The sequence below is a fragment of the Gambusia affinis genome, linkage group LG02 (genome assembly GCF_019740435.1).
Source record: "Gambusia affinis linkage group LG02, SWU_Gaff_1.0, whole genome shotgun sequence".
NCBI classification, from domain to species: domain Eukaryota; kingdom Metazoa; phylum Chordata; class Actinopteri; order Cyprinodontiformes; family Poeciliidae; genus Gambusia; species Gambusia affinis.
Window position 1 is genome coordinate 25,660,688 of NC_057869.1, and position 22,253 is coordinate 25,682,940.

General features: G+C 38.5%; 3 protein-coding genes across 7 annotated transcripts in view; 1 reads left to right on the forward strand and 2 right to left on the reverse strand.

The window, feature by feature from the left end:
• Positions 1 to 229: 229 nt before the first annotated feature.
• psma4 (proteasome 20S subunit alpha 4) lies at positions 230 to 3,858 on the reverse strand. The gene is made up of 9 exons (XM_044134012.1): positions 3,708 to 3,858; positions 3,256 to 3,281; positions 3,114 to 3,156; positions 2,685 to 2,847; positions 2,492 to 2,569; positions 2,292 to 2,380; positions 2,064 to 2,194; positions 622 to 745; positions 230 to 466 (listed from the first exon to the last, which is right to left on the reverse strand). Exons 2-9 carry the CDS (start codon positions 3,256 to 3,258, stop codon positions 312 to 314), a joined length of 786 nt encoding a protein of 261 aa, XP_043989947.1. The 5' UTR covers positions 3,259 to 3,281; positions 3,708 to 3,858; the 3' UTR covers positions 230 to 311.
• An 861-nt stretch (positions 3,859 to 4,719) lies between these two features.
• The window catches only part of cd276 (CD276 molecule), a 100,943-nt gene continuing 83,409 nt past the window's right edge, over positions 4,720 to 22,253 (forward strand). For 2 of the 5 annotated variants that reach the window (XM_044133999.1, XM_044133967.1), the window contains exons 1-2: positions 4,720 to 4,861; positions 13,368 to 13,663. The gene's annotated coding sequence lies outside the window, so the exon portion shown is untranslated. The remainder of the gene's footprint in view (positions 4,862 to 13,367; positions 13,664 to 22,253) is intronic. The other 3 variants (XM_044133992.1, XM_044133977.1, XM_044133985.1) reach the window with 3 other exon arrangements.
• On the reverse strand, positions 7,417 to 12,503 carry LOC122841029 (ubiquitin-like protein 7). The gene is made up of 11 exons (XM_044133954.1): positions 12,417 to 12,503; positions 11,849 to 12,040; positions 11,608 to 11,727; positions 10,306 to 10,391; positions 9,824 to 9,908; positions 9,684 to 9,741; positions 9,458 to 9,591; positions 8,444 to 8,493; positions 8,187 to 8,363; positions 7,956 to 8,069; positions 7,417 to 7,817 (listed from the first exon to the last, which is right to left on the reverse strand). The coding sequence occupies exons 2-11, from the start codon at positions 12,021 to 12,023 to the stop codon at positions 7,677 to 7,679; spliced, it is 1,140 nt and encodes a 379-aa protein (XP_043989889.1). The 5' UTR covers positions 12,024 to 12,040; positions 12,417 to 12,503; the 3' UTR covers positions 7,417 to 7,676.

Consider the following 22,253-nt stretch of genomic DNA (forward strand, 5'->3'; position numbering starts at 1 on the left):
AACATATCAGAATAAAAATGCACTCTGAAATGTTGGCTTTTCATAAAATAAAAGAAAAAGAAGAAAAATCAGTGCATGATAATGCTTTTGGTAACATTTCATGTATTACAAGCCCCAATCAGGGGAGCCAGTAAGTGTGATGAGTGTAGTGTATATATTATAGTTTTCCCCACACTTCAACCGTCAGATTTCTGGGTTTCAGCTAACAGCTCAAATATAAACACATCTATTAATTTCCAAGCATTTATTGTAAAAGACAAAAACAATATAGGATGTGATGAGACAATGGAGGAACATTCTTTGCTTTCTTCTTATTTATCTTTCTCTTTCTGCTCCTTCTCCTTTTTGTCCTTTTCGGCTTTGGCCTCTTCTGCCTCGTGCTTTTTGATGAGTACCTCCACTTCCTTTTGTTTCAACACCTTGATTTTTGTTTTGCCATCTTCTCGCGTCAGGGTGGCGATCTCCACTGCAAGAGTCGGGGCGACAAAGAGCTATGTCACGGCGTTCACAGGATTGCCCGCATCATTTCGGTTTTCTATTCATGAATTCCAGTTTATCGGATTCTATTCCAATTTTAAATAAATCTGTTATAAGTAGCGAGTTAGATTCTCTGGATCTCACCTTTCTCTGCTGAGAGCTTGCTGACGTCCATTGTTTTGTTGAGGACTTTGACAGCCAAAGCCAGGGCAGAGGACAGAGTCATCTCTCCTTCTTTGTAGTCCTGCTTCAGCATAGAAACAGCAGCCTGAAACCAAGATAAACACAAGTAAGTAGCATCCAAGGAAAAAATAATCAGATGAAAGGCTTAACCCCTTTTTTAGGGGTGCCAATCAATCAAGCTTATTTGTGTAGCACATTTCAGGAATGAGGCAGCTCAAAGTGCTTCACATCATAAAAACACAAAAATACAAAGTCACAAAAACACCACACAGATAATAATTCAGAATGCCAGCAAACATTTTGATGAGTGCCACCATCGAAATCATCAATACACATCAAATGAATAATGTTCCACTTATTGACTTTATATTGGTTTAATAGATTATAATTAGTTCAGACCTGGACTAACTCATAACATTTGCTTAAACTTTCTTGTAGTAGTTTTGCCGCCATCCAGCAGATGGCACCACCTTAAGCGCAATCCTTAAGCAGAACCAGTTGATACAGAATTAAAGACAAAACAGAAACAGTCCAAATGGAGTCTGGTGTAGGATGGAAAACGCACTTTATGCGGTTCTGTTTCTATAAATATATACACTCTCTGAGCTCCTTAAGTTTCAACAGAGCTTATTCAGCCGAGGTGCTGCATGACAGAGCAGCGTCAGCAGAGTATAAAACATTAAGCCATATATGTTATGGAAAGATGTCGGCCTGCTTGATAAAAACGAAAAAACACGTTTATTTTTTATATAATAGTTCATAATAGTTAGTCGATCAATAAAAATCAAAGTAAGACTAACTCATTAATCGATGACTTGGATCCCTAGCTGAAACCTTGACTTTATAACGGAAATCCGTAGGAATTTAATCAGCAACAATTAAAATACATCTAGTGCACTAACACTGATGGCTATAACTGAGGTTGTGCTGCCTCTCATTGACGTTCAGCAGAAATTTCAGACTTAGAGTAGACTTGTCAATAAATTTTACTGGACAATAAATTGCCCTAGAAGTTATTGCGATAAATACTAACACTGTGGTTTTGTATCCATTTTCAAGTAACGTAATTGTAGTGGAAAAATAATGCAAGTACGCCCTCTCAAAGACAAATAAGCTTTAAATTCTAGTGAAGATTTAACACTGGAACTGGAAGAAATGTTAAATATCCAAAATAAACAAACAAAACAACAGATAAAAGGAATTATGAAGTCTCTGAAAATAAAATTGTACATCAAATAAGGTGTTAGTTGAGACCAATGAACCAGACCGAAGACTTTTGTCATCCAGTTTTTGGTAGAAAGAGAAAAGAAAAAAAAAATCGATAAACTATGCAAGTGGAAATTACTGAGCTTGTTTAAATTTATCATTAGATTAATTGATTTATTGTAACAGGCTTAACTTACAGCACTGTTGTTGCCGATACAGGTCGCCTTCCAGCCTCCGTAGTTACCGCTGGGGTCGCTCTGGTATAACTGGAAGCCGTAGTGTTTGTCCCAGCCCATGTACAGCAAAGAGACGCCAAACGGTCTCTTACCTGTCGAGACACCAAGCGCCGGTGAGCCAATAGTTCACTAAACTCAACTTTATACTGGGTCAGGTCCACATCTCCTTCAGTAACCTGAATATCTCACCTCCAAATTGTGTGTAGGCTTGCTTTATGTCACACAGAGCTGTGACCAGCTGTTCGCAAGGAATCGGCTCCTGGTACTGCAATAAATATCTGGAGAGAATTCAAACAGGTTAGGTATGGTTAAGAAGCAGCTTGTTCAGTATTTAGCTTCGTGAAACAATCACTGGCAGCTTTGCAACATTTTTTATGGCCGATGCTGACCTCTGTGCAATAAGTCGCAGCTCATTTGTGAGTACGTTAGCATCTGATGTGATCCCTGCAACGCTGCAAGCCATATCCCTGAAAGGATAAACACATAATTAGCTTTCCTCCAACAAAACCATTGAAAAAAACAGAGTTAACAGTTTTTTGGGGTTTTTTTTTGTGAGAATGGGAGTCAGTGTGTTTTTCTTACTCGTTGAGCTTGTAGATCTTCTCGGAGAAGAAAACCTCATCAAGCAGTTTGTGGATGTTGCGTCTCTCAGCTGCTAACAGCACTCCGTCATTTGCGAGAATCCCGAGGCACGTTCCGGCGTGACCGATTGCTTCCATGGCATACTCCACCTGGTACAGACGCCCTGCAAATTGTAGGATAAATTACATTAAAATACTGCAATAAAGCTACTCCATAGCTGACTTTCTAGGGCATTTGGCTAACAATAAGGAGTGGACTGATCAGTAGATCAATCAATCGGTAGGAGATTGGGGTTGCCAATTTTTCTCTGATTGGCGATTGATGGAAAAGCCACACTACTAGGTCTAAAACTCATCAACCAACACAATAATTATCAAAAATTGCAATAAATCTAATCTAAACCCTTTACAAAAAAGGAACACAACTTGCCTTCAGGTGAAAAGATGGTTGTCCGGGAGTCATATCTGCGTGACTAAACCCCAACAACCATTAATTAAATAAGTAAAGACTCGTTAAATATGCTTTACATATACATGACATTTTGAATGTAAAAAGCAACGTAGCTACAAACCATTTTCCCTGGTTACTGGAAATATCCTGAAAATAAAACAGGACAGAGAACAGGAGAGGTTTTAAGCAGCAGAGATCAGGGACAAACAATGATGGCGAACGCTAAAACATCCCTCAACATTAATCTAATATTGCAGATATTGCGCATGTAGGAAGTAAAAGCACATAATGTTTTAATATTTTTAAACAAAAACGTGCACTTGTGACTCTTTAGTACGCTAATTACGCTTAAAACTAAACCGTCTTATAACATCCACTGGCAGCTAGCGAGTAGCTAACGAGTGCAACAGAATGAATCTGCATTATCGCAGCATGCTAAGGTCTTAGCCAGCTAACTGGCTGTTTTAAATGTGTAAACGTCTACAGTATAAACCTAATTTACAGAAAAACTATGCTGGCGGTTGTCAAAATTAACATATTGAGACGCAAAGGCAGGCGTCGACTTATTATTACCTTTAGTGAAATCCTCAAAGTTGGCGTACTTTTGGTTAGGCTTGGAAACACTTTCAGTTTGCAGTTTCCTCCTTCTGACACCGGCGTTCTGCGGTAGGGATGTCGCGGCTCTGCAGCGCCACCTGTCAGCAGGAGGACCGATCAATCGCCGGCTCTGCATCATTGCACCGGGAGTGATGCAGAACTCTAGTGGCTGCAATGTCCACTCTAAATAAATAAATAAATAAATAAATAAATAAATAAATAAATAAATAAATAAATAAATAAATAAATAAATAAATAAACAAACAAACTTTTCAGCGTTATGATAACGTTAGGTGATTCCAACATTCCATGATATGGTGACCTGCTCGCTAACGAGGCAACGAAGCCTTCTGCTGTTGTTGTATCAACCTGCCAGACCTCTCAGGTCTTCCGGTTCTGGTCTGCTCGGCATTCCCAGAACCAGAACCAAACGAGGAAAAGCAGCATTCAGCGCACCACAAAGTTGGAACAAGCTTCCAGAAAACTGTAAAACAGCTGAAACACTGACTTCCTTTAAATCTCGACTAAAAACCCACTTGTTTAGGATTGTATTTGAAACGCAATCACTTACAAATTTAATGATGGGACTACTAAAATTATTATTATTATTATTATTATTATTACTACTTAATTTCATGTTTTGATTGTTTATTCTATGCTGCATTGTGTTTCTGTGTTTGATATGATGTAAAGCACTTCAAAATGCCTTGCTGCTGAAATGTGCTATACAAATAAAATTTGATTTGATTTGATTTTGATTTCAAACTGCTTCGCCATGTAGAGACCAAGCACCCTGTGCATGAGCAACACTTCGGGTATTATTGTCTCTCATCACTCCCAGATGGGACCGTCTCGTTGCAGAGAAACAAGCTCAGGCCTTTAGTCGTTATCGTGAGTTAACATTTTCACTAAAGTAAAATGTTCGTTTTTGAGGCGCATCTGTATCTTATTTTGAAGGGGTATGTAAACGTTACCATAGCGACCAGAGTCGGAGAGCGTTAGCAGTGGTCGAGACGAGACGAGAGGAGTAGAGCTTGTGAGTTTTAGGTCAGGTTCACACGGCACGATTTAAGGATTGACGGCTGATTTTCCGAACTTCTGTGACCACGGAGCCGATAAAAGTCCAACAGGTTCGATCGGTTCGTGAGTCCAGCAACATGGCAGGAGCAACACACCACACACAAACTGATTCCACTCACGAACATCCCTATTCCAGAAGAGAATGCAGTAAAATATCCAACATGCCATACGTGAATTTAGAATAATCAAACACAGTTTGTGGACTCATTTTAAGCAATAAAAAAAGAACAGGCGTTTGATAAAAGACGGCGGGAGCAGCCGCTCTATTTGCTGCACTATGATTTGCAGGTGAGTTATGTTTTTTCGTAGTTAATATCTTTAACTGAATAAACATAACCACATATAATAAACAGATATAAAAATGACCCTTACATATAGTAATAAACATTTCCACTTATCACCTCCGATGTCCAGCGGACTCTCAGTTGCGCAATGTCAACTGTTTGGGATTCCCTCCGTTATTACGTCACCGCGCTTTCTGATTGGCTTTCTGACGTTAAATATTCTGGATATTAAGAAGAATTTATCTGCGTACATTGGCAAGGAGTTGGTAATTATTCTATGGCTCTATGTCCGATTGCTATTTAAATTGTCATTATTACTATTTTGTTTCCATAGATTTTTCTTGTCTTATGAGTTAGTTTGTAACCATTTTGTCCATGTAATATAGTTTATTTGTTGGCTCATTAGCACAGTGTATCGAACAGGAACATGAATATTATAACATGGTTTCAGTTACAAATTTTGGATAATTAGGACATTGTAAGTAAGTCATTAAATTGAAATAAGGAATTTAATTAAATAAGTGTTTCTCCTACTCCTTTTCAAACAGGAAAGGGGTGGTAAGCCAAATATTTTGTTTACGTATACATGATTTTTTAAGCGGAAGAAGATGGATGGATGGACGGATGTTTTGCTCACCGAAGGGCTAAGTTATGTATTATTTCCCAACATGACTTATCAGAGTCAATGAATTAGTTTATTGTAATATCACTTCTGATGTTGCTCCTAATTTCGGAGACGAAGACTGACCTGGTTGAGTAGAGCACTATACTGCCATCTAGTGGACATATTGGAGGACAACATGAGCGAATCCATTCAAAGGGCTCAAGTCAAGTTGCGCTCGATATGCCGTAAGTGTAAGACGTTTACAAAAATCTTTTAAACCACAACGAAATGCACATTACATCTTATTATAAAGGCAATGTTAGATAAGCAAGTTGCTCGGATTTATTTACTTCTGTTGAATCACAAAAGAATTTACGATAAATGATCTACTACACAAATATTCAGTTCAGTGTTCCCAGCAGGGGTCCAGAATTTGGTTTAGCTGCCTATTTCTTTTGTAATCTACAGTGAAGTCCGAAATTATTGCAAGATGTGTCTTTTATTAGTGAATTAGACCTCGACACAGATAATACAAGAATGAAAAAAGCAGTGTTTTTGGTTGGTGGGCGCGGGGGAGGAATCAACTTTTATATATTTTTAAAGTTAAATGGCACATTGAACGTTATCTACAAGCATCTGATTAATCAGTATGATTTTTTTTTTTAAATTGTCAATACAGTAATCAAATCCTTATTAGCTAGAGTAACTTCCTAGCTAATAAGGGTGAGCTGGATTGTTATCCAGCAGCTTTTTAGCTGCTGGATGTTAAAATGAAATAATATAATAAAATGAAAAGAAAAAAATACAAACATACTTGCTGCTGCACCAAACATTTTCCATTTAAGAAAACATATGTTTATTATTAAAGCAAGTAACATCTTATAAAAAAAAGTATTCTGTGCTTTGGCCCAGAAACATAACATTACTTGGTTGAATGAAAATAAATCTCAATCTGCCAGGAGTATCTATCATTTTGGCCTTAACTGGACATGAACAGGTCATGTTTTTTTTTTTTTTTTGCTATATGTTGAATAATGAAACATTTTTGTAAAGAAATGCTTTATACTGGCTGTAATTTGCTTTTCAAAACTTTAAGGCCACACAAAGAGAAAGTCTCAAGGATATTTAAAGGGGTGCTTGGTTGTATTATGTGTTTTCCAGGCACACAGTGCAATTTTACAGCACATTCAAATTACCATATTATCTTCAGTTGTTATAAAAATGATGTATGTATTAGAACAGAAGTCATTTGACTGCAGTGTCTCTTTAAGAAGCTCCTACCCTCTCTGACATCATGGCAACGCTCCTCTAATGTGCTGTTTATAACCATTTGTAGGAGTGTTGGATTAAGAAGCAGAAGTGCTGTTCAGCAGATGTGCAGTTCCACCAGGTGTTTGCTCATTGCTGCAGCTGCTAGTCTGGAGGAGCTGAGAGGGGAGGGCTCAGGGGGGAAGGCAGATGTGTGGGGCTGAAGCTTGATTTGGAGACTGCAGCACTAAGAAGGACCTTTGTGGAAATAGTTAGGGCTTTGTGAGAGCTAGCATTTAGGCATCCCTGAATGGTTGCCATGGGAGATTCAAAGATTCTTCAAAAATGCAAGAAAGAACAAATGCAACACTCCAAGTATGTTCTTGATGACAGAATAACATAAAAACACGATACGAAGCTTAAAAAAAATTAATGTACATAAAATCCTTTAAATATGATAAGGCATAGATAGTTTTAAATAGTTTTTTATTATAGCTCACTCACATTTGTAGAAATGATCAATCAAATCAACACGAACATCAGTTTATACAATCTGTGGAGCGTAATTTGAACCGCTAATTAAAACCAAATGGTGCAACAGCAACAACAACCACACAGTGCAAGTTGGAAATGTCCTCATTTGCTGGCAGTCAGGTGAGCCAGATGTTTTCCTGCTCTCTCCTCTACTGTGGGTTCTGTCCATAGGGGGCCCGGGTGGGAGGTAAGGGCTTAGAGTCCAGGGCCTCCAGCAAATATGAGCTCCAGGGCAGCCTGGATATCGCCATCTGTGGCCTGCAGCGCCCTCAGCATCAGCTCCTCGTCCTGGATCCCCATGTCCCTGAGCTGCTGCAGCTGGGACTGCCAACGGCCCTGGCAAAGCAAGAGGAGAAAAAAAAAACAAAAAAAAAAGTGTTCAGAAAGACTAACCTTTTATCCAAACGCCACCTGGTTAACATTTTGTTTCTCATTATCCCCTAGAAGAAATGAGCGCACTGTGGGTTAGCTCACCTGTAGAGCAGACATGTTGGTGGCCTGCAGAGCTTGCTGCAGAGCCTGGCTGAAGAGATCATTACTGACTGGTGTGCCAGCTGGCATCGGGGCTGTGCCACTGGAGGGGTCCATCTTAATCAAAGAAAAGGATAGAACAGAGTCGCAACGCTGCCAGGTTTTTGCAGGAACGAGTATTCTCCTCTTGATAAATACGAGGCAGTAAATCCAGGTCGGTTTTCGCTGTCTAACCTGACTCGCCGATGTCGGGGTAACGGCGCTGCTGTCGGGTGTGCTGGCCAGGGCCAGAGCCGTCGCGAGCTCGCTTTGCGTTATCGGCCGAGGCCCCGTCGCTCCGCTGTGGCCCAGAGAGACGGGGCGCATTCCTGCTGCGAGCCCGGCTCGGCTGGAGGGACCTGCCGAACTCCCCTGTTGAAACACGCTCGAATAATCAGCCCAGACTGCATTACAACATCTTGTCTTTATATGAGGTGTGAGAAATGACTTACCGAGTGGAAATCCTCCTCATCATCTGACATGCCTTCGAACATGAAGCCGCCTGCCAGAAAAGAGGTCCGACTCATTAATCGGATTATTTGTGACGAGTTGATTACTGAAATAATCGTTGACTAATTTAGCAGGACATCTGCGAGTTTCAGAGAGTCCAATTTAAGACCTTTTTAATGCTATCTTGAATGAAATTTAAGAATGAAAAAACTGTAAACATAAGGGAAGGTTGTGGGATCCTGCTTGATCATAATCAAGCAATAATAAATACTGGGAAATTTCTAGTGTTCAGCTAACTGACAGTATATTTGTACTCATCCATAATAACTGGCAGGGTATGTTGGCATACAATTGAAGGTTTGAGTGACAGAACGTAATACTTTTGCTAAAGCGAAAAGTCCCATGAGAAAAACAAACTACAGATACAAAATTAAATTGTCCTGCCATGATCAAATTTAAGACCCTTGAATAATGTTTTTAATATCAACTTAGATTTTGAGACATTTCAAGGCTTAATATAAGTCACATCAATTTAAGACTTTTTAAGGACTTACGGACACCCTGTTTAATAATCGATTAATCATTAACTGGAGAATACCGACACAAAGACACGTCAGAAGTATTTTTTAACTGCAGATGTGTCCCTTGCTAAAAAATTATTAAGTGTACTTGATCACGCTGCGTTATTGGATTTTGGGCAATAAAATGTTTATTTTCTAAATTTAAAAAATGGATTGAATTTTATTTTTATTTTTATTTAAATCTTTCAAAGTAGTTTTAATATTATATGAAGATGAATGAAGTGGTTAAATGAAAAACCAGCAGAATGCGCCAATTTTTCAACCCAAATAATCGATTAATCATTACTAAAATAATCGTTAGCTGCAGCCTTGCCAATTCAAGACTATTTCAACATACACGACAATTACTAGCTTTCAGTGAAAACGTGACTGCATTCATTAAAAAAAACAAACAAGATATATATTTTTTTTACACATATCAATCTCTTGGCTCACCTGGCATATCACTGTAAGAATTGGCAGAAACATTTCGGGAGGAGCTGGCACTGGACTGGGCCGGCATACTGCCGGCCACCGAATGCAGGACCAGGATGATGGCGTTGACCAGGGCCGGATGTGAACTGATTAATCTGCAGGAGAAATAGCACTTCGAGTGTCATATTATTTGTCACATGACACCTGGAAAAAAATAAAATAAAATAAAGCTAAGAGTCATACTCACATGTCCAGCATGTTGGGGTCCGTGAACTGTACAAAGAGATCTTTGTCTTGAAGCACTCCTGAATGTTTAAAGGGGACATGTCACAAGTTGCGATAAGATGCAGAGCTCTTAATGTCTCATGGAGTTCTGCTGAGTCTTACCTAGACCAACCGGGTCCGACCTGAGCCCAGGAGTGGCTACGATGATCTGATCCAGAGACTCTTTGTTTGTCAGCATTTTATAAACCTCAGAGCAGAAGAAAAGAAACAGACATCAATATCAGCTAATATTCAACATTTAATATAAGGATGTTTTGTGATAGATTAGCAAAAAGCATGGGAGTTTTTCCCCATTCTTCTTCACCAAATAGCTTCGTAATTTAGATCAAATTACGAACACGTAACACGCTTAATTAAAGGGTACTGGAGTAAATGGCGCTAAATGCAAAGTTAAACCACAATTGCTTTTTGTTTTGTTTGTGGAATATTTAAAAATATAGCATTGTATTCATGTTTTTCTTTCATTTTGCAATTATGCGCTCCTTTTTGTTACTCCATTACATGAAACCTCAATAGAAAAACCAAAATGAAATATCGGGACAAAAAACATGTAGCTGATGCAGTATTTGTGGAAATCTACTCACCGAGTCTCTATAGGCAGAGTTGAGTGAATGAAGTGCAGCGTGAAACACTCTAAACTCTCTGGCTGCTGTTGCTCTGTTAACAGGCTCTGTAGAAGAGATCACACACACACACACACAGTAACGCGTTAATTTGTAACGCGTTACTGACGTCGGACCACTTTTTTCAGTAACGAGTAATATAACGCGTTGCTGTTTCAAATCGAGTAGTCAGACTACAGTTACTTATCAAAATCACTGTGCGTTACTATCTTCTTTTGTTATTTACCGTAATCGTATTTCCTCTACTCGTCTTGTCGAGTGACCGACGTCTCTATGCGACAGAAATGTAAACAATGGAGGGAGATGCGCATTTTGTTGATGGAAAAACTTGAACTATTTTGAGTTTCTGTCGCCAAGTCCGATTATTATAAACGGCTTTGGGCTTCCTTTTTTTTTTTAAGTCGTTTGCAGATTTAATGAGTGGCGGGTTGCGCCTTTTTTGGCTCGTTTTTGAACGTGAAGTTGCTCATTTGGGTTTGGAAATAAGCAGACTCATAATAAATCCCAGAATTTGTCCGTCATTAAGGGAGTTTTACTCAGTCTCTCCTTGTCCATCATTTCCCGGAAGATCCGTCCCGCTGTGTCTTTGTTAATGTCAAGTTAATGTATTACCTCTGAATGACGTCGAGCTTCGCGTTGCGCTCCAGAAAACTGCAAACATCGAGACCAATATGAACAGCGCAATAAACGTGAAAACAGCCACGAACAAACGTGTCCGTAGTTGCCAATGATTATAATGGCAACTTAACGCCATTCTAATTATTAATATTAAGATAAGTGTCACAAATCTGTGCAGCCATCTGAGCTGTGGAGCTGCAGGAGGAGCTCTGTGCGCTGCTACATCAAACTCAGGGCCGTAACGCAGAACCTGAAGGTGGGGGTTGGGGGGCTTTACAATCCTTCTTAGAGTTTTCCAGACAACAGTGGACCACACAAATCACTCAGGTTTTTTATTTTTTTGTACTGTTTTTTCTACAATCTCCTCTTCAGTTCAACCTTATCAGTGGAGACACATTGTTGATGTTACCATTATAAAATAGCTTACAATTAAGAATTGGCAAAGCTCAATGTGATTTTCACAGGAGGCGGAGCGTTGTTGTTAACAGCTGCTGAAAGTAACTAAAAAGTTACTTTTAGTGTAACTTAGTTACTTTCCAAATCAAGTAGTCAGTAATATTAAAGTTACTTTTTCAAAGTAACTATGCCAACACTGTTTACAATAGGGATTAGGCACTGTTCATTATCAAAGCAACATCCACGGACCTGGATTGCCCTCTGGCTCCGGCCACGTCTTCTTGAGAATGTGTAAGGTGGAACCTGGCTGAACTCCACAGGCATCCAGTGTAAGATCATCCTTCAGTTTCCTCCCACAATGAACCAGCTCTGGACAGACGGGACACTTTAGGTGTAATTTACACATGCGATAGTGTTGTGAACCATACTGGTCAGTGAAGCCCAGAAAACGAAGATATTCACAGTTTATTTATTCATACTACTGACAGACCTATTAGCTCAGGATCTGGGACCGAGTCTGGAAGCTGGGCTGCTACGAGCTGCTTTAACGTGGCCACTCTGTATCCTCCTGGTGGGACGTCCCCGGGCATCATCTCCGGAAAGTGGAAGGTGGATTTGGGCTGATCTACCAGTTTTAACGATAGGTGCCAATCTGAAGATGTCATCTTTTTGAACTGCACAGCTGTAACACAAAATACAACCACAACGCAGATTAGCAGATGACAAGCTCTGAAGACACACCAGATAATCCTATATTTAACCATTCAGGTTGCCAGAGCAACCTGAATGGCTGTCAGAGCAAAGTAATTTCGCATTGCTTTTGACTAAATTGTTCATTTATAAATGACAAGTTGTGCTAGCAAAACAGCTGAACCACTGTTAGCTGATGCACAGGCGTTACATAAAGAAACGATTTTAAGAAGTACAAATGAAGGTTTCGTAAGGTATGATTTGTTTTTTTTGTTGCTTTTTTCTGTTTATAACAGATAAACACAAGTCCTGCACAGCGGCTTTTAAATCTACATCTGTGAGCTACAGTGAAACAAATGCACACTCACCCGTTTTCTTGTTTACAGACACTTACTTCCGGGTTTCTGCCACGTGATCTATGCTACGTTCACTTCGGCCACGTGAACAAAGGAAAGTCTACTTACGTCGTTGTAAACGCAAAAATCTATCTATCTATCTATCTATCTATCTATCTATCTATCTATCTATCTATCTATCTATCTATCTATCTATCTATCTATCTATCTATCTATCTATCTATCTATCTATCTATCTATCTATCTATCTATCTATCTATCTATCTATCTATCTATCTAAAATTATTCTTTTTACGTGGTGTTATAAATCTAATTTTGTTTGTATTATTTTAAAATACAGGAGCACCAATTCACAACAAACCCCGTTTCAAAGTACTTTAGAAGAACAAGTATTTCTTTATTTTCAGTCACACAGAATTGAATTATATTTGTATTATGGTAATTGTATCAAAATTGTATTATTTAAAGTAATATCATAAAGTAATATTACAAAAAGGAATATTGTAAAGATTATTTCAGATGACAACTAAAAAAACACAGACAATGATATTTAACTAAGTGGGTCTTGTAGTTATTATTCAGTAATAAAGTAATATTTTTATTATATCTGAGCTGGTATTGTTATAAAATAAATCAGTGAGAGATTATTTGAACACATGCAATGGGGGAATGGTTACATTAGGACATAAACGTGCATTTTATAATTGCAAATTAATAATTCATTACACTGTACTGTACTTGAGAGAAACATCCTGCCATTTCAATAAAACTGGAATACATATTTATTTATTTATTTTTAAAGTTTACAAATGTTGCTGCATTCCGCATCTCACACATGGTTTGAGATAGCTTATTAGTGAATTTATTAGCGAAGGTTGTGTTTATTATGATGATTTTGCATGGCTTTATCTGTCGGTAATCGTCGTTAATTTTAATGAATGTTTACATGTCTTGTTTCTTTAGACCTATTGCCTTCCAGGCTGTGTTCACTAAACGGTTAAAGAGCTAAGGGGGTCGGTACAGCGGAGCCTCCGCATGACATCACCGCTGGACAAAGCAGCAAGGAGTGGTTTCATCCAAGAGAAGCCCCCAAATCAATGAAACAACCCAACAGGTAAAAATCCCTGTAATTTTATCTGCCGTCTGAATCAAAGTGCGTGGGCTGCGTTTCTAGCGGTGCTTTGTTGTGAAAGGAAAGAACTGCTCTGGAAAATAACATCGTTTGGGCAGAAGAGAGAGCCAGCACCGCTGGACGGTCGGTGAGTTTTAACTTTCGTCTTTCTAAAACACTAGGCATGAAATGTGTGTGAGCTCAATAAAAACAAACGAACAGGGAGCGTATCCCCTGTATGCCTAAGACACATAATAAATAACCGTAAACTTTGGTTATTTTGGAAGTAAACCCAGCACCAGCTGTGGAGCAAACTGTGAAAACTTGAAGAAAGACAGAGCCTCTCATAACCTCAGTAGCTCTATTCACAGCCAGGCTTAGTCCGGGGTTTTCACTGCAAAGAAGTTCAAAGCACAGGATACTGTTTAAAAAGAGCTAATAAGCTAACGTTAAATAGAACACGCTGCGCCCCCGTTCGGCAAAAACTATCCACTACATTTATCAACAAAAAGGTTGTTTAAGGCAACAACAGAAAAAGATTTTCTTAAAAAGCAAGACGCAATAAAAACAAAACGAAAACTGTTTATTCATGAACAAGCAAACACATGAAGAAAGGGATACAAACGATAAAAAGAGACATGAAACCTAGAGGATAAATGAAAAGATAAGGAAGGTAGTTCAAAGAAATGCTGAGCAAAACCATTGATGAAGAGAAATAGTAGTTACTATATCCTCGTGTCTTCAGGCTGAGTCCCATTTTTCTTTACCCTTTAACTCACTCATACGACCAGCATTCTCTTCTCTACCAATTCCTTAATTCCCCATTTAATTCAGGCAGTGGTTAGAACATTCCAGACACTCCCTCAACAAGTATTTTCACTTGTTACTAATATGTATAACAGAAAAACATGTGACTTAAACACCCCCCCCTCTTCACCCCCCCCCCCCATGTGCTGTGTAAGCAATTATCAGTCTTGCAACACCAAATGTTTACATACTTGTTAAGGAAGAACAAAAATGTGTTGTGAGTAGTTCCACAGATCTATCAACCAGACTGTTTTCTTAATAGAACTATTAGAACAAATGTTGATTTTTATTTTGATGTTGTACATAAAAAACGCATATACTGCGTCTTTATGTGTATATAGACAGATACACATGAAAGAGTTAGCAGAGGTCAAGAACTTTCATGCTACCCTCATTTTAAAACAGTGCACTAGCAGGGGTGCACCGATTGTAGTTTTCTGGTCGATCTTTAAAATCCTGACCTGCCGACTCCGATTTAGACTGGTTCTGAAATGTTGCTAAATATATCGACAAAGTCACTGGGTTGACAACATTGAGGTGACTATTGTTAAACAGGCATGCAGTCGTGACCTGGGGGGCAGTTCTGTCATTGGGAAAGATGTATCGACTGGCCGATTTATTGGTGAACTCCTGCTAATTAGTTGCTGCTCTGCTGCCTGTCTCTGCTGGGTCTCCCTTGGGAAATATGTTTTTTTAATTTTAATGAAACATACCTAATAATAGGTCAAATAAAAAGAAAGCAGTAACACCTGCTTATGGTATGATCTCTTTGGTTAATAATCAGCATGCTGTTAAAGTTGAACCCATTTTTTAAATAGTTATTCAAGTATTTATTTTCAATCTTTGCTGTGATTCTATGTAAATTAAGAAGTAAGGCTCTTGGCTACAGTATAACACTACCTCATCCAAAACAGGCACATACACAGCATGTACTTGTGTATATATATTGATCAAAACCAGTGGTTCTTATACTTTTCATAACCTTGCTAATTACTAAATTATTCAGTTTCCTACAGTCAAGAGGATATTCAATAACTTTGATCTCAAAATTCAATATGGGGGCGTGCTGTGGTGGCGTAGGGGATAGCGCGACCCACATATGGAAGCCTTCAGTCCTCGACGTGGCCATCGCAGGCTCGATTCCCAGACCCGGCGACATTTACCGCATGTCTTCCCCCCTGTCCATCCCCCTTTTCTGTCAGCCTACTGTCATATAAGGGACACTAGAGCCCACAAAAAGACCCCCTGGTGGGAAAAAATTAAAATAAAAAATTCAATATGGCTGCCAAGTGTTTAAAACGTTGGGAAAGGAGTGATAACAAGCATTTATTTGAACTTCTGGGAGTTTGTACCTCAGGGGCTCTTTCACACAAATAAATAGATGCAACCTGTGTAATTAGTCTGGTCATTGTGTTAGGTCATCGGGGAATCTTTGTGATTTCTGGCAACTAGGACATGGTTAAAATATTTTTGGTGCTGTTGCCACTTATACTGACCCTTATTCCTGCTTCTAATCGTCTCTTCTTAACATATTCTCCACTGTACTTTATTTGTGTGTGAAGTAAAGATCATTGGGCTTCGATTATTTACCTATTTTCTGTTTCATGGCTTATAAGCTTGAAATTAAATATTTGATACCAAGATATACACTAAAAGTCACCAGTGGTAAGTGTACCTCTGTTTGAGAACCATGTATCTAAACCATTCCTATAGCTTTACATTTAGGTTCATTGTCTCAGGTCTTTTTCCCTTTACTACCTTTGTCCATTATCCATCCAACTTTGACCACTTTCGGTGTCCCCGCTGAAGAAAAACTACCATAGATATAATCTTTTTCATGTTTAACAAGAAGTTAACTTTCCCCTTTCTTTAGATTTTCTCTGTGGCTTGTGGCTTCTGTCTTTCTTTCAATGGCTTGTTGATTGCACAGCTGATATTTCCCACCTGAGCAGTGGATCTGAGCCACTCCTCTAGAGCTTCCAAAGCTGTCTTGTCTGTTTCTTAAAAAAATTCTCATTCTCCTTAGCCTGGCAGTTTAATTAGATGATGATACTCCGCTTTATGAAATGTCAAAGTTTGGGTTGCTGTTTTATGAGCCTATCCTGCTTTGGTTATTGTTAATTTTTCATCCTTGAGCCATCCCTGAAGCTTTTAAGCACCATCTCTTCACTATTTCTGTGATTTCTGAAGGCAGTTCATCTGACTAGATTTCATTTAGGGGTATGACATTAGAAGAGGGTCAATAGATGAATAATTTTTTTACTAGGGTTGCACCAATTGCAGTTTTCTGTCCTCTTGCCAATCACCAATCTTTAAAATGCCTGATCTGTTGATTCCAGATTTGATCAATGCAGGTTTTTTTGTCTAAAATGTTGCTAAATTTGCTGATTTTCATACCTGTGCGGAGGTAGAAAAGACCGGGGCATAAGATTGGTTTCACATGTAAATATTGTAAAATTAAGGAAATTGGTACTTATCGATTTTCACCGATACTACCTACTTTGTTTTGCTCTGTTACATACAGAAGAAGATTTTATCTCTAACTTGACAAATTGTGCACATTTCCAATGATATATTATGTATGTATGATTACTTCTTAAGGCAAAAATAATATATTTATGCACACACATATGAAAATAATGCGTTTTACAGCATGAAACCAACAAAACACAAGAAAGGCCTCAGTCCATGTGCTCTTAAAATCACTGCAGCAATGGCTCTCAAATTGTATTTTGGGGAAAAAAAACACAGTGTGAAAATTACAATGTTTCAGTCTGTGATCAACCAATTAGCTCCGTGATAGACTCGATCAGCAGTAATCCATTTGTGCTAAATATAAACTCCCATCCTTTGTGTAGCTTTATTTAAAGTTTTCTTTGTTACGCAACTCTTCCGATTAGATACTCCTTTCAAATTTATGGAGCTCTTCCTTTCATTTTTATGGCCTAATGTATATTTTGACAAAGTAATATACCAAATGACCTGAGTCATCCTGAGGGCTCATTAAATTTTGGTGCCAGTTTAAAGTGCTCGTTTTGCGGGTTAGAAGTGTCCGTGTCTTCACAGGGTCAATAGTTTTGAACACTTTAAGGAGCTTGGCTGTTGAAGCAACTCATATGCCACTGCTCTGAACGCAAGCCATATTCATTATGTCTGTATTGAGGAAAAAAAAAAGGAGTGGACTAAAGAGAAGCATAGATACCAAACTGTTGGAAGATACCTAGCCCTCAGTGAAATTTCCCTAAAGCCTACTGGGGTGATACAGCATTACTTTAAATCTTAATGATCTGTGTAAACTCCCCCAAAAAAGCGTTTTTCTTTTTTTGACCTCCATGTAAAGTTTAATAGTCCTTTACATTGTGACAAAATGAAGTGCATGGATGATTATGACTCATGCGCTGATAGCCATTCTCGGAAAGGAAGCCACACTTTCAGGATGTCACAGTCTTTCAGCGACGTCTTTCCTCTCAGACGTAATGGGCTTTAAATGGCACCATTATAAGCTACCGCCACTAACATCCCTGCAAGCTGGTCATGGTTTTGACACGTCGGCGTACAGCAGCGATAGCGACTATTTTCCCTGATCCTAAATACTGACCTGATTTTCTTCGAGTTTTCCACTCGTGTGAGTTGATTCAGCTTTTTTTTAATCACTTCCACTGAGGTGAGTGGTGAAATGAAAGGGGGGATAGAGGACGCATGCTGGCAAGGTGGCGGCAAAGTGCTTGACTCATTCAGTGAAAACCCCTTTGTTGGCTTCCTGCTGTCTGGCCAGCCTGAGTCAGACTCTGTAGTCTGCGCTCCTGGCAGATTTCTGCTCAGGATAATTGTGGTATGCATCTGCCCTTTTCTGTCATTGACTGTTTATTCCCTCTTCTGAACCTCAGCTCAATAAACCTTTTTCCGCCCTCTCTCTGTGGTGGAGTTTTTTTTTTTTTTTTTTTTAAATAATCTTACAAACATTTCTACTTGTCCTTTTGTCTGGGCCTTTGTTGCACAAACGGCAAGCAAAGCTGTGATGGAAACTGAATGCAGAGCCCAAATTTCAGCCCACATCCTTTCTGCTGAAGCTATAAAAAGAGACGCATGGAAAATCCTTTGGGTGAACCATGGGGTGGAGCTACAGAGCTGAAATGATTCATAGCACCAAGCCATAATAGCTGATAAGCGGAATATCCACCAGGCAGCGCGTTGGGCACCATCCCAAGCAGACAGTGGTTATAGCAGCTGTTGGGTGGCTCTCATCTTATAAGAAACAAGCCTCTGACGTTGCTGACATGTAAAAAGAAATGTATTTGTGTTATTGATGCAAGTTTTTTTTGGTGCTTTATGTTGCTTTTTATTTTTTGTCTTTCGAGAGATTCCTGTATTTTTTACTTACTCAAAAATAGTCTAGTTAAGCTATGCTGATATTTAATTTTGCCTGGCCTTAATATTGAATACTCAATTTTTTTTTTGTCTTGATCAGAGTTTCTTTTCTGTTTAATAGTCCTCATGTTGTATGATTATACAATAACTAACAAACATCAGGTAGGTGTATAAGTTTTAATGTAATGTGGATTTTCCCCATTACCCAAAATTAAACTTTGTACATACACATGCACAATAATAGTTGGTTCATGGTTGCTAAGCAGGTAAGAAAGCAAACCGAATGCTTTTTGTTCCCACTAACAATGTCCTCGTGTGATTCTGCCCAAGTATTTCATTTGATTTCTTTCCTGACACACTCAGTTTTCAGGTGAAATCCAAAACCTTTTAATAAAGTTGGGGTCTAGAAGTTTAATGTTAGCTCGTTTTATCTATTTCTAAACTTTCTTCTATGACATTTTGTGATCTCTTCTGTGCTGGCACACCCTGTTCTGTCCAAGTTAAAACTTCTTGGAGATAGTGTCAAACGATTTGCATTTAGTCTTCTTTTTTATTAAGCTGTCCTACAGCTGTCTAAGGTGTTCCATTCTCTTTTAGTTTGTAGTAAATTGCCCAACATGTTATCCAGTGAGTTTTACTTTAGAACAGACTTTTGTGGATTCCAGTGTGCTTTTAATTAATTTATTAAACCTGGCTGAATACAGCAAGCATTTTCAAAGAAAGTAAACGAAATCCTGTTCTTATAGCTGAGAATAGACATTTCTTTCACTTCCTTTTTAAATTGAGCCTAAAAGAAAAAACAGACTGGATTGCCCTTATTTTAATTAGGCAAACATGCAAAATTCTTTTTAAGTTTTGGATCTACAATAATTTTCACATCCCCCTTTAAAATGCTTCATTAAAAGTTCAAAATCAATCTTGCATGCATGCCAAGGATGAGTGTATTTACACCGTGTTCCAAATTATTATGCAAATTGGATTAAAGTGTCATAAAGATAAAATTTTTTTGTTGTGCTATTAAATTTATAGATGGTATTGTGTGTCAGGGCTCTTTGAAGCAGTATAATTAATTTCAGAGAGCTGGTTGATTAGTTTGTCTGGTGAGCTCAATTAAAGGAAATCTACTTAAGAAGGATGTTCCACATTATTAAGCATGCCACAGGTTTTAAGAAACATGGGAAAGAGAAAGGATCTCTGCTGTCGAAAATGATCAGATAGTGTAGTGCCGTATGACAATGTATGAACACATTTGATATTTAACTAAAACTGAAGCATTATTGTCGTACTGTGAAGAGATTTGTGGCTGATTCAGAAGAAAGATGGTTTGTACAGATAAAGACAAAATGAGGAAGGTTTCTGTTAGACAAATTCATCGGATTAAGAGAGCAGCTGTTAAAATGCCCTTAAAGCAGCAAACAGTGATTTGAAGCTGCTGGTGCCTCTGGAACCTCAAGGTGGAGGATCCTCCAGAGGCTTGTGGTGCATGAACCTACTATTGGGCCCCTAACCAGAGCTCACAAGCAGAACCGGTCCCAGTGGGTCCAGCCTTACATGGAGATTAATTTTCAAACAGACTTGTTCACTGATGACTGCTGTGCAACCCTGGATGGTCCAGATGGACAGAGTAGTGGATTGGTGGTGGACGGCCACCACGTCCCAACACGGCTGTGACATCAGCAAGGAAGTGGTGGAGTAATGCTTTGGGCTGAAATCATGGGGAGAGAATAATTGGTCGACCCTTCAGAGTCCATGAAGGTGTGAAAATGACCTCAGCAAAATATATAAACTTTCTGACTGATCACTTTCTTTCATGGTGCAAAAAGAAGAGCTGAACCTTCAGTAGCAAAACCATCTTCATGCATCACAATGAATGCTGCAAGGAAAACCACTGTATCATTGGCAGCTATGGGCATATAAGGGGAGAAACTCATGGTGTGGTCACCATTCTCCTCTGACCTCTGACCTCAACCCTATTGAGAACCTCTGGAGTTTCCTCAAGCAGAAGATCTGAGGGTGAAATTCAGTTCATATAAAACAGCAGCTCTGGGAAGATATTCTGACATCCTGCAAAGAAATTCAAGCAGAAACTTTCCACAAACTCACAAGTTCAATGGATCAAGAATTGTGCTGTGATACCAAAGAAGGTTCTATGTTAACATGTAACTCTGTCTGTTAAGATGTTTTTGATTGAAATAGCTTTTGATTTTAGTGCATCTGACCACTTAATGCTGCACATTCAAAGAATGACCGTTTGCAGTTCTTTATAATCTGAGAAAATATCACTTGTAACATATAACATAACAAATATCACAAATAACACGGTGTATATTCTTTCCAATTTTACAAAAGATTAAAAAAAAACATCTATGGTAATTGTAACATGTTGACATTTAGATAAGAAATTTTATTCCTGACCCATTGTCTAAAGGAAGAGGAGCGAGGTCAGGTCACTATCAAAGCAGCTGGGACTTCCTGAACACCTCAGCACAGTCAGGGTGATCTCCTCCTTTGTAATTCATGCAAACCATGCAGGAATTATTTGGCTCAACCAAATACTAAGTACATAAAAATGAAAATACTTTTCAGAAGCCTAAAATGTCCTTTTTATTGATGTTGGGGAAGATTCTAATTTTCTGAGACACTGATTTTTGGGTTTTCATTATCTGAGAGCCATAATCATAAAAATTACAAGAAATAAAGTCTGCAAATATTTCACTCCATGTGTAATGAAGCTATGTAATTTACGAGTTTTAATATCTGCAAGGAGTGACAGAAAAAAATGGAGTTTTTCACAATTTCCCCATTTTATTTTAGATGTATCTGTACAATGTAATGCACTTCAGAAAGAAGGATCAACTGAGATATCCCAAGTGTTTTTGCTCTCTGTTTGTTAAATGATGACTTCTTATCTCAGGGAGAAAAAAAAATCACAGTGAAAATTTTCTCTTAGTAATTTATAGACAAACAGTGACCTCTACCAGTGTAGCAGAGATGGATATCACATAAATATTGAATACATTTGAGGGCGGAGAAGAGGGAAGATAGCCTTTTCTATCTCTGTTTCCTCCTAAAGTAGTGTTTTTTTTTTTTTTACTTGTGAAGCAGAGAGTATGACTTGGCTGTTTCCACTCAACTTTGGAAGTCCCCATTTGTCATTACAGCTTTTTTTTCTACTGAAAGAAAAAGGAAAAGCCTAAAGGAAGCCGGAGAAAAACAAGCTGAGGTAGTCACCTTCAGAGAAACCTTCAGTTCTTTTTCTTTAGAAAAACAATTTCAGTCTTCAAAGATGTTCATACTCGGTGGTACAGCACCACAGGCTTTCCACATCCTCCACGGACTAACGATGCATCCAATTTTTTGTATGACAAAATCTTAGTATATTTTGTGGGAAATAAACAAATTTGATTTTAGGCTTCAGAAGTCGGTGTAGTCTATGTTTCACTATTATGTTTGTGTTATCAGTGCTTGTGTAATTCTGAGGTGGCCCATTTTTGTGTATAAGCAGAGTAAGGTTTTTTAATCTAAATTTCATCTTTAAATACTTAACGTTCAGTTTTGAGCAG

What these genes read in the sequence shown, in the direction of transcription:
- psma4 (XM_044134012.1), bottom strand. An exon ending in CTGCGACTTATTGCACAGAG is followed by an intron (nt 2,381 to 2,491) that starts GTCAGCATCGGC and finishes AATTCTCTCCAG; the next exon opens with ATATTTATTGCAGTACCAGG. An exon ending in CAAGCTCTCAGCAGAGAAAG is followed by an intron (nt 467 to 621) that starts GTGAGATCCAGA and finishes CGACTCTTGCAG; the next exon opens with TGGAGATCGCCACCCTGACG.
- LOC122841029 (XM_044133954.1), bottom strand. Translation starts at nt 12,023, where the DNA reads ATGACATCTTCAGATTGGCACCTATCGTTAAAACTGGTAGATCAGCCC. An exon ending in CCCAGATCCTGAGCTAATAG is followed by an intron (nt 11,728 to 11,848) that starts GTCTGTCAGTAG and finishes CCGTCTGTCCAG; the next exon opens with AGCTGGTTCATTGTGGGAGG. An exon ending in ACTCTGCCTATAGAGACTCG is followed by an intron (nt 9,909 to 10,305) that starts GTGAGTAGATTT and finishes TTCTGCTCTGAG; the next exon opens with GTTTATAAAATGCTGACAAA.